The sequence below is a fragment of the Dromaius novaehollandiae genome, chromosome 19 (genome assembly GCF_036370855.1).
Source record: "Dromaius novaehollandiae isolate bDroNov1 chromosome 19, bDroNov1.hap1, whole genome shotgun sequence".
In the NCBI taxonomy this organism is placed as follows: domain Eukaryota; kingdom Metazoa; phylum Chordata; class Aves; order Casuariiformes; family Dromaiidae; genus Dromaius; species Dromaius novaehollandiae.
This window is the reverse complement of record NC_088116.1, coordinates 2,655,364-2,672,072: the sequence shown is the minus strand read 5'-3', so window position 1 is coordinate 2,672,072 and position 16,709 is coordinate 2,655,364. Positions and strand designations below refer to the sequence as shown.

At 45.0% G+C, this 16,709-nt stretch overlaps 1 protein-coding gene across 9 annotated transcripts in view; it reads right to left on the bottom strand.

Moving 5' to 3' along the window:
* The window catches only part of ACACA (acetyl-CoA carboxylase alpha), a 147,901-nt gene that overhangs the window by 20,900 nt on the left and 110,292 nt on the right, over window positions 1-16,709 (bottom strand). For all 9 annotated transcript variants that reach the window (XM_026107303.2, XM_026107289.2, XM_064523106.1 and 6 more), the window contains 6 exons: window positions 14,884-15,027; window positions 13,995-14,115; window positions 10,597-10,693; window positions 6,721-6,817; window positions 5,874-6,009; window positions 573-750 (listed from right to left, as the gene is read on the bottom strand). In XM_026107303.2, the coding sequence (XP_025963088.2) occupies window positions 573-750; window positions 5,874-6,009; window positions 6,721-6,817; window positions 10,597-10,693; window positions 13,995-14,115; window positions 14,884-15,027 (773 nt within the window). The remainder of the gene's footprint in view (window positions 1-572; window positions 751-5,873; window positions 6,010-6,720; window positions 6,818-10,596; window positions 10,694-13,994; window positions 14,116-14,883; window positions 15,028-16,709) is intronic.

Sequence of the window (16,709 nt, the reverse complement as noted above, 5' to 3'; positions counted from 1 at the left end):
GCTGTTGTTTCCCTGCAAATAATTCAGTATCTTTACATTTTCGAGATTCTTTAAAATATTATTAAAAAAAACTGCTTGCAAGAGTTTGTCTGTAGTTTTATGCTTTGAACCACCAGTAACTAGAACTTCACTTACACAAGCTGTATTTTAGAAAAAAGTGAAACTACTCAACTACCTACCCAATAGATAGTACAATTCCCAAGTATTTTAAAGTGCACACTTATTTACACACTTATTTAATTTGCAAAACTGTATGCAAAGACACTTGTTTCCAAGCATGAAGCAGTGTGAGCAAATACCAGAACCAAAGAACATCCTGTGCACCAACATCTCACGGTGCTTTGCAAAGGTTAGTTAATGCGGCTTCACAGAGGCTGGTACAGAGAGGCCACAGTCAGGAAAACAGCCCAAGCGTCCAAGCTGTGATCACTACACACCGAAGTCCTCTGACACACTGGGTACAACTGGAAAATGGTCAACCCACACCATACTCTTAACTGAAAGCTTCCCACTCCGCCAGGTAATTATGCCTCAAAGCAGGTAGTTATGGAAGGAGGAGAAAGCTGCGGTACCTGCTCTCTCGGTCGGCGTACATCTCCATGTGACGCGGATTAATGGTAGGATCAATCACAGCCCAGGACCCTCCTCTCAGCTCTGCTTGCGGAGGGATGTAAATAAGCACTGGCTGACGATACTCTCTCAGGCCGTCCACGATGTAGGCGCCAAACTTCAGCACTTGGTCATACATGTCTGCGGAAAAAGGACACAGCAGCTGAAGTCACATCATCTCAATGCCTCAGCCCCGGCACGCTTGGTCAATCTGGGGGAAAAAAAACATTCAGCTCTTCTGAACACGTCCTCCTGCTACTATCCCGCAGTTCCCGTTGGCATCTGCTGGAGGCGGGCAGGGCTAGATCGACTGAGAAAGCAGATGTTCTCACAACAGTTTGGCTCCTGGATTCAGGACCTCCACTTCGGAAACAGTTTGATTATTTCCAGTGTAATCAAATCTACCCACAAAATACGACCTGTGGGGCCCTCAGCTCACATAAGCCAGTCTTACAAGGAGTCCTTGAGATGACCCATTGCTTACCTTCTCAGTCAAGCCAATGAGTATTTCAGCAATTCAGAAATTTAGGCGAGGTATCTGTGAACTTAACATGAGTTCAGCTGCCCAACTTCACACTTACTGTCGTGGATCTATATCGAGATTCATGTAATGTGCATGGCACACTGAATGGCAGAAGACTTTTTGCATATCTTGATAAAAATTTGTGTGTGGGGAGGGCTCAGGTGTGAAAAACTATTCTTCGCCTCTTCTTGCATTACAATTTAAGGCATTTTGCTCAAAATTAAGAAGAATAATTCCACCATGTAAAGACAGTACACTGAAAATATCATCCCCAAAAGTGACTTAAATAAAAGAGCAAAAAAAGGAAGACAAAAAGAATTAATATGAGATGATATAGTTTATAATGGATATAGTTTGCAATGGAAACAGACTCAAATATATATATTTTGTTACACACGGTTACATATAGAAGCATCAAAACAAAAGAGACTGACACATGTCCATTTATTCATCTAAAATCCTTACACCACCTGAGAGCACCATCATTTCTGGGGCAGAAAGAGACTCCAGCCAAGGTCCCCACAGCATTTAATCCCCAGTTTAATGTTAAGCATCGACATGAGCATAGTTAAGCACCTAACTCGATGGGAAATACATACACCCACACTCACACCTATATATATGCATATATACACACATAAATACACAATACACTCGTGTGTGTATTAGTACCATAGGTACTAATTTGCTCTCTCCAGTTCATTTGCAAGGTCATTATCCGAGTACCCAAGAAAAGGAGTTTCACATTCTTTAAGAAACCTCAAACGCTGATGAAGGGAAGAACAATCCATTTCCTGTAATTGTGAATAAACATAAATCCTGCTAGAGACAGTGGGGACTGAGAACCAAACAAAACTCCAACCTTTTCGTTTCATTGTCCTGAGCAAAGAAAAAGACCTCAAAAGGGGTGACAAATTTATTACTAATTACACAATTATTTTATTATGTAGTGCTAGTAATAAACCACTTGAAGTACTTTCAGCTAATTCTAGTGTTAAGAAAATAATTGCTTGATTCAAATTATTTTAACTGAATTAATTCTTTACTAGACATTTTTTACTAGTGCTACATAATAAAATAATTGCATAATTAGCAATACATTTTTCACTCCTGCCAAGGGTATATATTTTACTCAGGTTAGGTGTAGAATAAAAAAAGTGCTGCTTGTTTGAACAAGGGAGAGGGAGGAAGCGCGGAGAAACTGAGAGAAACGGAATGCTCTCTGCTGCCAGCATCCTCCCGGGCTCACCAAGCCTGGCCTCAGCAAGGTCAGGGAACTCCGTCCCTAGTATTAACGAGTCTGCTCTTTCGTGGCATTTTTTCCTCCTGTCACCTCAACTTTTAAATTTGCCTACTCGTACCACTTTAGCAAAGTGGGCACTGGTAAAGTACATTTTTAAGAGGTAAAATAGAAGGGCAGAATTGGGAAGATCATAAAAATACTGCAAAGGCAACCCAAGAGACCTGCCTCTGGTCCCCATGCTTAATAACCAGAACGCACAACGGCCCTGATCTACGTTATTGGTGTATTTGAGTGTGAAATGATGAAACATTTGCGATACTGTGATAATTACCTCTTATTTGTAGTTTTGCTGTATTCTCCACTCTGAGAACAGAAAATAGCGCATCAAATTTAACTGCTGCAGGTGGTAAGTGACGCCAGGTTTTAACGGTGCCCATCGCTCTGGCTCGAGGGGTTTGTGCAGCCCTGTGCCTTGGTGCGGTGCAGACTCCAGAAACTGTTTTTACTGTAACGAACACACTTACTGGGCCACCATCACCCGAGTGGCAAAGAACGACACACGCCATATTTAAAGAGCAGGTTCTTTGCACAACTGTTTTTTTCAAAGGCACTTATGCCGAGATTGGAAAAAATAAAATCAAATAGGGTATTTCTGGACCAAATTTCAGTCCTGTATTAATTTGAAGTTCGGCATAATAAGCCACTTGCTACACAGAAACGCTATAAACGTCCTCCAGGAAGAACAGCAGTGTTTGTTATGTGGGAGGACAGACAGAGTTGGTACCACGCTTTCCCCCTCTGGCTCTGCCTGCCCGGCTGCAGCGTGCACCAGCATCTACTAGACACAGACGTGCGATCTGCTGGAAGCTGTTATCATTACACCGCGTGTGTAAATATTGGCAGCCGGATGCATCAGGCATGCTGGAAAGGCTGCAGACAGCTTTCTGCATTTCCATAGTGTCGGGCAGCGTGCCCTGAACGTCGAAAGCTGGAACACATCTCATCAGCCTGGCTGGATTATCAGATAGGACCGCAAGGTAAACACCAGGCTCAGGCTGGCTGCAGACACATCACGGACCTCCTAAACCGCTACATGCCAGCAGTGCCGCCGTCCAGCAGCCAGGTAATCAGAGATTTAAAATAGCCTTTTCATTCCGGTTTAAATTTTTTTATCGTTATTTACAACCTGTCCCAGGAAAAAATAATAAGTAAAACATGAAAAACCAACCGCGAGTGACCCTGCAGCACAAGCAGCGCCGCGGTTTAATGTCGCGGGGATTTGCATGCTATCAAACTATTCATGCCGAGTCCAAGACCCTGGTGCTAATTTCCAGTAAATTTCACGCTTGATGTCTCCCGTCGTGGGTCACTGCCGGTTCGCCTAAATAAACCGCTTCCAAATGGCTCCTCCATCTAAATATTCAAGCCAGTTTTTATAATTTAATTTTGCATTATGCTGAATAGCCTTCCGGCCAGATAGAGCTCATTGGGGAAACCACCGATACCATTGTGATATGCCTTTATTTATGTTATTTATTTATTTATTTTACTGCTTGAATTAGACCTCCTAGGCCGACTAGTAAAGAGGGTGTTTTTTTCCCTCTCTTCCCCTCCTCCACTAATGTCAATTTTCAGCATAGCAAGAGCTGTCTCTAATCTTTTCCTACTCATTACACACAATTTTGGAGTCATTTTACCCACAGTGCAGTCGGCTCCTGGCAGTGTGTTTGTGTGCACTGAGGGGTGGCATAATTGTTTATTTTCCCTCCCTGCATAATCCCCAACCAGCACCGATACCAGAACTGCAAACAGCTCCCCAAGGGCCGCAGAGACCGTCAGGAGAGCGACGCGTGCCGCGCAGGCCCTTCGGCACAGACCAGGAGGCAGAAAACGCACGGACCGGCACGCAGGCTGCAACGGCCCTGCTCTTCCTCTCTGTGGCTGAGCCTCCTCCTCCTCCGAGCGGCGGTGCCCTACGTGGGATGCGCAACACAAACACTAGCGTTTCCACAGACTCCTTCCTACCCTGGACTCCTGGTCCCAAATCCAAAGCTCAAATCTGTTTCTGAGAATACTCCCAAAAAAGGGCACTGTCAAAGCAGACAGATTTCACGCTATAGTAAGGCAAAGTGATTTTATAACTTTACCGAGCATTCATTAATTAATTACTTCCCCAGTAAGCTGTGTGGTATGGAAAGCAAGTCTCGAAGGGAGCCCCATAGCAGAGTGTAGGCCACTTCGGCAAACTAAACAGCATTTTTTTGAATCCCGCTAACGAGACGACAGAACAATACATCCTTTGTCAAAACGCCAGGCTTTCCAGAGCGGGAACCTCTGTTGCGTTAGTGGATCTATAACTTCAGTGCCGGTTAAGTGCCACATGCAGGTAAAAGGCTGTAATCTTTTACTTAAATTTTATAGTATCCATCTCACATTCTTGGCACTTCACAAAATTCAAAGTAGCAATACGTGGTGCAAAAATCTAACTGCTGGTATATTCACTGAGCAGTTTTATAACTGTTCACTTCATATGAACAACCACTACCACCAAAAGAGTCAACTGGGAGACAGTCCTTGATATGATAATATTAGTGTGAAAAATTACCAGTGAGACAATGTTTCCACCCGGCAGAATATGCCCACACATTTTGGATGTGCGATACTGCTGGCTTATCCAACCCCACTTCTAAGCTGAGGCAGAAGGACATAAAGCTTTCCAAGCAGAAGGGGTTTCCTGAGATTAGCGTTTAATTAGCCCAGGTTGGCAGCTGTAAATTTTGTTAGCAACTAAACCATTGTTAAAATCCAATTACTTGTTTTCATTGCAGCTGATCTGGCTAGTTCCTGTAACCCATATAGGAGGGTACGTGTAAAAAAATCCAGCTGTGTTGCTTATGCTGAAAAGAACTTCATGTCAAATCTGCACTCTGCATACTCCATTATTCCTGCTTTGTGCCTCTTACAGACAAGATACGAATGGGGAGGAGAGGAACGAAACCATTTGTCACCACAACTACTGCAGCACAGAGCATCCCTCTCCTCCGGCTGGCAATCACAACCGGACTTTTGGCACGACGGTCCAGAGCATTGCTGTGATTTCATAGGGCTGACGTGCCCAAACACTCCAGCAGCCCTAGAAAAATATCCCCATATCAGCATTTCTAAACTTGCCATGAAAGAGAGAAGCTGGATGCCGACTACAGCGAAGATGGGTGAAGCAGATCCACTACACAAATTTGTGTGTACAGTTGACCCCACAGTTAAGCCAATCTAACAGCCAGCTGCTGCCCAAAGAAATGACCTGCTTTGGTCCTTGCCACATGCTCCCACTGCTCTCCCTGAGCGCCGGGCTGTTCCCGAAGAGACACTCCAGGGCACTACACCAGCAGAGCTGGTGCTCTTGGCTGTGCCACTGCGGGAAACAGCAGCAGTGCCCTGACTAGAGAAGCACAGCTATTCTCCACGGCAATACTAAAGGGTGTCCAAGTTGACAGTTACCTTTCATTCCACCGGAGAAGCCTCTCCAATTAGCAAAGACCATCAGAGGCAGCCCTTCTCTGTTGAAGTCATTGATAGCCTGGGCAGTCTTAAAGGCAGAGTCAGGGAACCACACCTGACCAGCCTGCTGGATTATCTGTTGGGAACAAAAAGGATTGTTAAGACTTGGAACACTTGTTAATGTAAGAGTTAGCATAAAAATACAGAATGGATGCAGCAAGAGCTGCAATGTGGAGCCAACAAGGAGGAGCGCAGCTCATGAAATGTTTAGGATCTGTTTGCCCTTGGAAAAATCTGGACAATGCTTCTGTCACCAACATCTACAGGACTTCTGCCACTGACTTAGCTAAGAAAAGGAATAGAGATGGTGTGAGAAGCCTGATACAATGACAGCTGTAAGAAGGTGAAGGGGAAGAAGAGAGAGAAAAGGGTACGTGGATAAGAACAAGAAGAGGAGATGATGTAGGGCTGGAGTGGCAAACGCAGGCAGGTGAAAAGTAAAATGTCAAAGCAGCGAGAGTATGAGATAATACAGCCACTGTGAGAGAACAGGGAAATGATTTTTCCTTGTCAGATCTGCTGGTCCGAGTCCCTGCATCAGCCTTAGCATCCCACTTCAGTCACAACAGAAGCAGGACTACCGAGGAAGTGTCTCCTGCACGAATGGCGAACACAACCGTCTATTCACTTGTCCCAGCAACTGCATTAGCAGTTGTTACATTAGCACCCAACCAAGGAACGGCTGAGCTTTTTGTTCCACATTTGGGATGAAAAATTCCCATCAAAACAAATGCGCTTTTCAAAGAGATACTTGTGGAGGACAAACAACGAAACACATTCAACTTACCTTGGCCTCAGAGTCCAGGTTTGCAGGATCAGCAGGGATACTTAGCTCCACTGTTCTTGTTTCTACGGCAACTACTCCTACAGGTATTCCTCCCAGCCTGATGAAATAGGAGGGAAAATCCACATTTTTTACTGTCAAAAAAATAGACATTTTTTCCAATCCTGCACATACTCAAAAGAAACAAATAATGCAAGCAAATGGAGGAAGAAACACTCTGGCCTTTCTGAAGAGTTCAGGCACGTGGCTGGATAATTTCAGAGTCCAATTTATAGTTCTCAGAGCAAAATCTAGTTCTAAAAACTAACACATACCCCACTAAAAATCAAATAGAATAAACCAAAGCCCAAATTTAGTGCAACGATATGGCTGCATCTCCATCGCCGCGCATGCCACCACGCAGGCTTTCATGCTGACAGCCCTAACCACGAAAGAAAAACCCAAGGGCCCAGGGCTCCCCAGGCCCTTTCTCACAAGCGCTGTCACCTGCTCAAATACACCCACAGGCTGCATGTTTCAGCAATGCTGTGAGTCTCAGCCACCCTAAAGCTCTCTGACTTACAACAAGTCCCCCTCCCAAGTGGTTAGGGTGAAGGATGGATAAAAGCTTTGGGTTTATCTGCGCGTCCCCTCCCTCCACCTTCTGCTGCAGCGTGCCTGCAAGGGTGCAAGGGTGCAGGGGCGGGAGGACGGGCGGGAGCCAGGTCCCAGCGACATTCCACCTCTCTCCACGGCATCAAACACCGCCCTTACACAAAAGGCATCTTGCTGTGGTGACAACGGCTTCTCCAAGCAAGGGAGTCCCGGCAGAGCCACCCTCTCTCCTCAGCCCCCTCCGGCTGGATGACACGCGCTGCCGGCAGGAGAAGTGACAGGGCCTATGTGCACTAGGGGCTGCAAATATTCCCACTCACTATGATTAAGAGTCTGCCTAGAAACCCGTAATTGCAGAAGCCGTCTTAAATCGGTAACTTATAACTTCTATATTAGGGCCCATGTGACCTAATAAAGAACATCTTTATCCAAGTATTATAGTTATTTATTGAACTTGAAAACAGCTCAAAACAACTTCTGTTTTCCATTATACTTCATATAAATTTTATCAGGCTAGCACATGAAGATGCTACATCTTGTTTTATAGTGTGTCCCTGGACAAGTTGCCACAGAATAATAAAAGACAATTTACAGCCAACAGCCCACATATTCCAAACATACATACAAAAGATGAGTTTTGGCAGCACTTACAGTAACAATCCCAGAAGAATACATTCGTATTTGTTTTTTCAAAATGCCACTGCTTTTGAAAGAAGTCAGTTTCTTTGGTATTATATGTATGTGTGTGTGAGAGTCCAGAGCAACTTGGAATTTGTCAGAAGAAAGGAACGGAAGTCGAGCTGAGCACAGGCCTGAACAAAGACGTTCCAGCTTTGCTAAATCACGGCATTTTTTTTTTTGGCCTGGTATACCGCCTAACCTAAAACCCTTTATATGATTACAGTACTTTGCAAGATAAAACTTTAGAGAAGTGCTACAGATGTCAGATAAAAATACTGAAGTATATCAAGAGGTCACAGCACATCCCAAGGTCAAATGCAACAACTAGTAGCTGAGTCGGTAGCTATCTTAGGCTTCTCTCAACAGTGTAAAAAGGTCAGAAAACATCCAGAGTGGAAAGGCTCTTCTGGGGCACCAGCTCTCAGACCCCTGGGACCAGCGCTGGTCAGAGAGGAGCAGCTCCCCTGGAAGAGGGAGCTGAGATGCCCCTGCGTGTGCCTGCTCCCCTGCGACTGCCCCTTCGGCGCAGGAGCAGCTCGTCCCTGGCCAGGCCTGTACGGTGCGTGTGCTATCGCGTCACCCGGTGTTAAGGACAGACCGATTATTTTGTGCCTTCTGCCCCGATACATAATTTGAAGAAAAGGGTATGTTTCTCCTTATCACATTGCACTCCAGGAGACTCCAAAGGAAGCTCCAAACCCATGAACGACCCTAAAAAGTCTTAGGAGAAGAGCAACAGAGGAACATTTCGCTGAATGCAGCCTCATATCTGGAAGCCTCATTCAGAAATTACGCAGCATTTCATTAACATGTTAGCGGAGCTCAAGCTGGCCTTTTAGAGATGTCTGCAATGGACACAACTCCCTGAGACGCTGCAGACGGGCGCTAGTGAATGTCACACGCTTTGCTATTTCACAGCATGACCTCTGGCTCTTTGACTCTCATTTAGGAGGACTGTGTAGAGCTATGGCTTTTAAGAGTCTAAATGAGAAACGGGAGCTTTCAGTGCCAAATATTCTGGGGCCACCTGTGTTGCCATTGCAATGGAGATAAGGAACAGCACTGACTCATGGCTACACTGGGCGAGCTCAGCTGGCTACCCGTTGTGCCATGAGCTTCAGAAACAGCGGTGCCTCGTCCTGCCTCCCGCTGAACGCTCTGGTAACCAACGACAGCATCACCTGGAATATCCTGGTACTGTGGTCAGTCCTTGAGTCACCAATTTGGTTACATCAGAGGCTGATGGAGCCAGACTCCAGGGATGGCCACAGGACTTCCAAAACATTGTAAGCATCACCAGATAATATGGCTCTGGATTGGTGGCACTATGATGTTGAGAGCATGGGACGTAAAGTATCTGCAGACAGGACATCTTTCTTTTACGTAGACTTCTTCCAGGAAGCAGGGCATCCTGACCATCTGTCACTCACGGGCACGACCTTATCACATGAGGTATAACACCTGGATCCTCGAGGATGCCGTTCTGGCACTTGAGCCTTTTTTCTCCCCTCTAACTTGCTAACAAAAAAGAAAAGGCTGCCAATTAACCAAAAATGCTGACATCTATTAGGAGGTGGGAGTCTGCTGGAGGCAAGAGCATGAAGCTCTGTCTTGAGAGAAGAGATGGTGGTCTGAAGAAGGAGTGACAAAGGATAAGCATGCAGCACTGGGCAGCTCGAGCACATGGGAGAGATGCAATCTTTCAGAATGGCTTTATTCTGAGAGGAAGCAGATAATCAGATAGGAAATTCACAATGCCTTTTTTTCTGGAAAAAGCTAAAAAAAAAAAAAAAAAAAAAAAAAAAAAAAAAAAAAGACCCCCCAAATGAAGTGGGGATTGAGAGGTTCTGAGCCCAGCTCTGATTTGTATTCTGCCAAAATGCAAGTTTCTGTCTCCAGGCTTCTGCTTCCTGCCAGCTCTGAGAGTTCATGGACCTGTGACACTGAGAACGACCAACACTGCAAATATTGTCAAGGCAGGGATGTAAATCTCGAACCAACGGGGAGTGTTGCAGAATCCTGAGCAGGTGCCACTTCGCAGCAAGGTACAGGGAAGCGATGCCCCTGGGAAGAGGAGAGCACCACCAGCTTCTGAAGCTGCTCATCTCTGTGCCATGAAGACAGCTAAGATCAGGTGTGGGAGGTGCTAGTTCGAAAAATGCTGCAAGTTATTCCATGCAAACCTCAGTGTGCAGTTCCTTTCTGTGCAGAGTTTCTTGCAACTTGCTCTAGTTTTAGGCGAACTTCTCTTGCAAGCTAAATGTGATTGCAAAACAGTAAACTGCATAATGTACCCTACACTAAGTCAGAGTCACAAGAAGGCCTCACTATGCTACCATGTAGCTAAGGGACTGCATATTGTCTGCCATAATTTTTGACAATATCTCTCTTTTTGGCTTTTGTGCAGGTCAAAGCTGTCATCCCCAAGCAAAACAGGAGGAATTATCAGTCCATGCTTCATTCCTGTGGTAAACAAGCGTCCTTTTGAAGTAATGACTTTTTTTTACCTATAGCCAACAATTTCAAAAGGCGGTTCTAGAAAGAATGCAAAGCCTCAATGACGACTTGATTTCTACAAAGGTCTACAACCCTCTGAGAATTTACCTGGCTCTGCCGACCACAACTGTCTGTGCCCAGGGCTGCATGATCTCCAGGAATGAGCCATTGTCAAAGAAACCGCTTAGCCACTGGCCTTTTTGACCTAAAGGGGAGGGAAAATAAAAATAAAATATCAGAAGAGGGAGATGGGAGGGAAGGAAGAAGAAAAAATAGAATATAAAAAGAGGAACTGAAATTTGTTACAAGATGCCAACTGGAGAACTTGGCACTGTCTTTTCATTTATTTATTTTTAAACAGATTATAATACAAGGGAATTAGAAACATTAGACAGCTGAGCATTTGTCTGCTTTCAGCCATCATGTCTTATTTCATTTGCTAGTCTGCATAAAGACAGTCATTTATCAACAAAAGCATCATTTATTGTTAAACGATGGGGTTCAGATAGCAGAGGGACTTTGCATGCTTTAAAATAAATAACTCCATTTTTTTCAAGACACTACAAACATTTGTCAAAAGGCAGCAAAGTCATTAAAGATATTTTTCAAAATGGCTATTTCTATTTTAAAACTTAGCTCACAATTTTCTCTTGACTCTGTCTAATCTTTCCTTTAAAGAAAAGAATGCTGAAGAAATTCAGGAATAAAATACAAAAGTTTTTATGAAATTTAACAACTAGACAATACATCAGAGTGTTCCACACATTCTCTTAGAAAACCTGACATAAAGTACTGCAATAATGAAAGTCTGCTTGCTCTATGAAAGACACTAGAAGATGCATTTCTCCCTAAACTGAAGTGTGCTCTAAGAGTCACCGTGCTGAATCAGACCATATACTCATCAGACCTGTTCTCTTGCCCAGAGAAGACAGCAACTTCTTAATGCTTCAGGGAAATCAACCCGTTCCTTAACAGTACAGTACTATGATGAGTGTGCAATGCTAAGGGAAATAAAGTCTTCCTGGGCCTTGCAGACAACCAGCTTCGATCCTGAAACATGAGGGCATGATCACCTCGATCACGCTAACTATGCACTGCTCTTATTTGTCCTTTATAAGGCTGATGCAGTACCAGACTGAGGCTTCCTCCTGCCTCACAGACTCCAACACAGTGACAATCCCGCTCCACCCTCACATTGAACAACAGATCTGTCGACTAATAATCCGCATACATTTCTTCAAACAAAATTCTCAGGATGAAAACAACCCCCGCAGGCAGCCGGGTGGGAGACGATGGTATGTCTCTCTCCATCCCACGGTGCACGAAAGCCACCGTGGCTAGGTTAAGCCTCACTGCCCCGTCAGGGCGGCTGCGTGTCACTGCTTCCATCCTCCAGACAGCAAGACCAAGGCAAGGAGGTTTTCCAGTATTTCAGCTTGGACTCTACTCCAGCGAACAGCTAAGGGCATGACAAACAACTTGCATTTGGGCTGACTGCTGATGCTGGATCGGAGAGAGATGAGTAAAAGGGAGGATTTGCAGACGAGCTCTTTCTGCAGCTTAGGCACTGAGATACTCTGCCCACCCAACAAGTCCAAAAACCGCCACTCTATGGGCATCTGCTTTCCACTGAAGCTTCATGAAGCTTCAGGGAATAAAAGAAAAGAAAACACACTCTCCCAGCTTTACCCCTTGGCACACAGCTTCTGAGGGATGCTTTAATCTGAACAAGCACCTCTGCTTCTGCAAACCCAAGTCCAAAACCAATTAAAAGTGGAGATCCAAGCAAGCTAACCTCTGCTGACTTAAACAGGATGGAGAGTGTTTTATCAAGACCAAACTTGTAATTACTGTGTTCTACATTCCCTGCCTCTGTGGCCCCACTGTAAAATGTGACCATCCATTTCAAAATTATCTCTTTATCGTGAGCCCAAAGCTGATCGTTTAGATTCTGGCCTCGTGTCGGGCGTCAGTTTGAAGAATATCACGGCAATATCTCCTCTAATAAATGGCTTTAACTTTTCACCTAGGAGATATCTGCTTTAACTTATCACAGGGAATCATCTGCTTTCCTTAACGCTTCCACTAAATTAAAATCTGAAGTCACTCGATTTGGAAGCCAGTGTTAGCTGCACTCAGACAGCTGGATGAATTACTTGAGAGATGATGAAAAAATATTATCCAAAAACAGAAAACTTAGTTTATCACAAATCTCATTTTAGCCCCCTAAACTCATTAATAACAGCAGGCGTAATGGTCACCCAGATTGCGGCTTGTACATACACAGGCTACGCAGCCCCAAAAGCATGTGTGGGGGGTCAATGGTTTGCCGTATTTCCAATATAATTATTCTCCAAGATCTGCAGGAATACTGTGTGATTCCTTTAGGGTAAAGGCTTTTGTAGATACACTCTTCTCTAAACCATCACCAAAAAAAGAAATCTATAAAAGTAACCAATTATTGAAAATGTTATCAAGCACTCAGAATTTACATGCTGCTTTTATATTTTATATTTAAATCTTTAAAACTAATTACTTTATAAGATCTTAAATTATATTTGGATTGCAGGCCTCACACCTTCCTATTCCAACCAGCTTTATCCTTATGGACTAACAACATTCACAGGCTGGTGACAGAACACAGAAGGGAATATTCCCAGTTTGGAAGCAGATCTAGAGAATCTCAAGACAGGACAGATTCAAGCCTCAAAATGCACTGGTCTTGATTCATGCCTCAAAATGTTGCAGAAGAAGAATCCAGGTATACAGGGTTAGCACGCAAGGTCTCCTGGAAGGTCAGCCACAAACTTCCCATTCAAGTTCTGCATTTTGGCCCACATGCTCTCTTTGAGTCTCTTCATTAAAAGAACCAGTTTCCAGAATTTCCAGAATCACTTAGTGATCCAAGTGCTTCCCAGTCTCTTTTTCCAAAACGACCTCAAAAGGAACTGGAATGCATTTAAAGTCAGTGACACTCAGACTCCTGGCTGACTCTGAAAGTAAGACTTAGGTGCACCCCAACTGCTTCTGAGCATTTCAGATTTTCACTTGACTCTTGTATGTCACCATCAATTTCATTTTGTAGAGGCTGGTTTGCCAGATGCACCATCTTCTCTTAAGCATATTTTACAGACAGAAGCCAAAGCTACATTCTTATCCTTCCTTCTTTGTTCTCATTCACACTTGTCATTCTCCTGAAGCTATGGAGTTATTCACCTGCAGAAGTGCGTGTGAACAAGGTCTTGTGGGAGAAATCTGCACTGTCCTGAGCCTCTGTCTTCTTTTGCAGGACCTCAGATCCACGTGAAACTGCCTCATTTGCTCATATAGTTTACTCAGCAGCCTTTCTAATTCTAACTACGCCATGGGCATACAGAGTGCTATCAATGGTAAATGCCAGAATTACACCACTGACAAAATATGAACAGACATAAAGCCTTGACAGATGAAGTCCTGAAACAAGACACATTACTGCGTGTCTTGGCCACTCAAGATCTACTACGTACTTGGGTTTGGGCGTCCAGCCAGCATCCAGCGGGGATCATAGGGAGTCTTCGTAGGAACAAACTCTACAGATCTCTCTATTGGATCCTTGACTTTGAGGATAGGAACAGGGCTGTACACACTCTAAGGGGAAAAAGAAAAATATTGAAGGAAGTATTTCTCCCATATAGCTTTGCAGCAAACATCAGAAATCTAATGGGACCTGGTTGGAGTCATCTTTCCTGCACACTGCGCAAGCCTGTGACTGAAGGAGTCCCAGCACCTTTGCAAGAGCTCGGCTGAAGTTCCAAGGAGCTCTCTGCACTCTCACCAACCCTCCCGGGGCGTCATCTGCCATGCATTGTACTTCAATTGCTCTTGAACTTCAGACATTGCCAACATTAGCTAGGGTTGCAATTTAATTTTTAAAAGGTGACCAGGCCACCTGACTATTCTCTGCACTCTTTCCTGAAGGAAGGTGACCTGTGTGTTCTCATTGCTGCCTTCCTGGCTGCAGAGGAGCTTACACATACACATCAGCTCCTACAAATCACCGCTTCAGAGGGGAACTTCTAGAATCTTTTCAGTAAGAGATATTCACCGCTTATATAGAATCCTGCTGCCCAGACTAGTGAGGAGAGTGTCAGGGGGGTGATGTGAAGGTACACAAGGCAGTGCCAGACTCCCCCTCGTCCCAGTTTCTCCAGTGCCCTTAGATAAGAGCCATTTTGTGCATTTCAATATCGTAATACCTAACAGCCCTAATCATAACCCCAAACTATTTTGCTCCATACAAGCACAGAAAAACCCCATAGATATACAGGAGTGGATGCACCCCCCCAAAACCTGACTGTGAACAAAGTGACTAGAATAGCTAATGGCACCTTGCACTACTGCAGGGCCAGAAATTACCTTTGGCATGTAGGAGAGCCACTGCAGAATAGTGTAGACTCCTTCAAAATCGTCACACACAGTGCTGTGCGTCACGCCGTTGTTGTGCATTATCTGGATCCCGCCCAGCTGGTTGTTGGAGGTATAAACTTCCCGTCCAAGGACCTTTGAAAAGAAAAACAGAAAAACTGTCAGAAGGGGGATGCAGCAAGGACGTGCTGGCTAAGGAGGTATGCACAAGTCCATCCCTGCAGCAAGAGGGGACACTGAGGATGGAGCAGCCCCTCACAATAGACTTTTCCAAGCCCTGCGTGTGGGTAAGATCTTAGGGTGTGAACAGCGATTCTCGTGGGAACTGCTACAAGTGGGGAAACCGAGGCAGAGGGCAGCTACATGACTTGCCCTTCATGAAACCACTGCGGAGCTGTATGTGACCAAGCCTCCAGAGTTCTGACCTGAGCTCAGCTCACTAATTCAAAATTGCAAGGCGACGGGTAGGATGGTCCTGTTTAAGCCCTTAACGGAGGTGGGGGGAGCCCCAAGGCACTGCAGAAAGGCCGGCAGAGCAAAGACAAAGCCCCACGAGCTCCTTAGAGAGACGAGAAAGAATAAAACTCTGACTGCTGGACTTTCAATTCTCTTGCATGGCTCCGTCTCTAATCTCAGCCCAGGCACCGCAGCTCTCTTCTCATTCTCCTGCTGTCTCTTTCCATTTGCCCTCTCACTGACTGATACACTGATCTCTCGGTCACTCGGCTTTCTGCTCCACTGAGTCCATATTACTAATAACACCTCTGCCACGGCCAGTTTACCTCATGAAGGCAGGAGCACATCATTACAAAATAAACTCATAACTTTGACATTCTAGCAAATACATGCCGTTTGTTATTTTTATGGGTTGAGTCTTTCTAACAGACAGAGGGCATTACATACCTGCTTCATTTAGATCTTAAAAAAACCCTCAAACACACACAAACAACCTGCCCTCCCCCAGCAAACAGCCGCAGCGGCTAGTTTTCGGAAAAAGGGCTATCCAAAGCCAGGAGCAGCGCGGAGCCCAAGACAGCTCTGTTCTTATGCTCGCATCTGCTTTATCGGCATGGGTGCAAAACACCACGTCCTACAGCGAGCCTGCGATGCAGCTCATCTCACTCACAGCACAGCCAAACCCCACGATTCCCAGGATTTGGCCTTTTTTGGCTGACAGAAGGTACTAAAGTGATATGAAAACAGAAAATGTTGATCTGATCGTACAGCTGAACTGGACCACCGAGCTTTCTTCCCCCACCACGCCGGTTCAGCAGGGCTGGGGCCAGGGAGCCTCTGTGCCCACCTAAAGCATTGCCTAATTGATAAGGTACAACGTTATAATTTGCTAACTCCAAATTTATTTCCTTTTGGAGGAAAGCAGGCCCAGTAACCTGACACTGTACAAAACCCAGCACTGTACAAGCACCAGACCATCCTCACACAGCTCCCTGCGAGACAGGCGTCGGTCGAGGCTACCCACCGAAGACACGGCGGCACAGGAGTTAAGCAACTAGCTCAAAAATTTAGAAGTCACCACAAGCACTGTGGTCGTGTAGAGAGAAGTTGGGTCTCCCTTCCAAGCTCAAACACCTTGATCTTCCTCTGTAAGAAAATCTGTGCCACGAAAAGGCCTGGTAGAGAAGACAGCAGTATAGATTTAGGTTCAAAGAAGAGGGAAAGCACAGGCCTCCAGGTGCCAGACACAAGCCTAGCTAAATGCTTTCCACAGAGGAAAATAAAAATAAAGAGGATTTAAACTCCCCATCTACAAACTAATGCAAACGTATGTACATGCAAAATGGGCCTCTGCTGCTGCT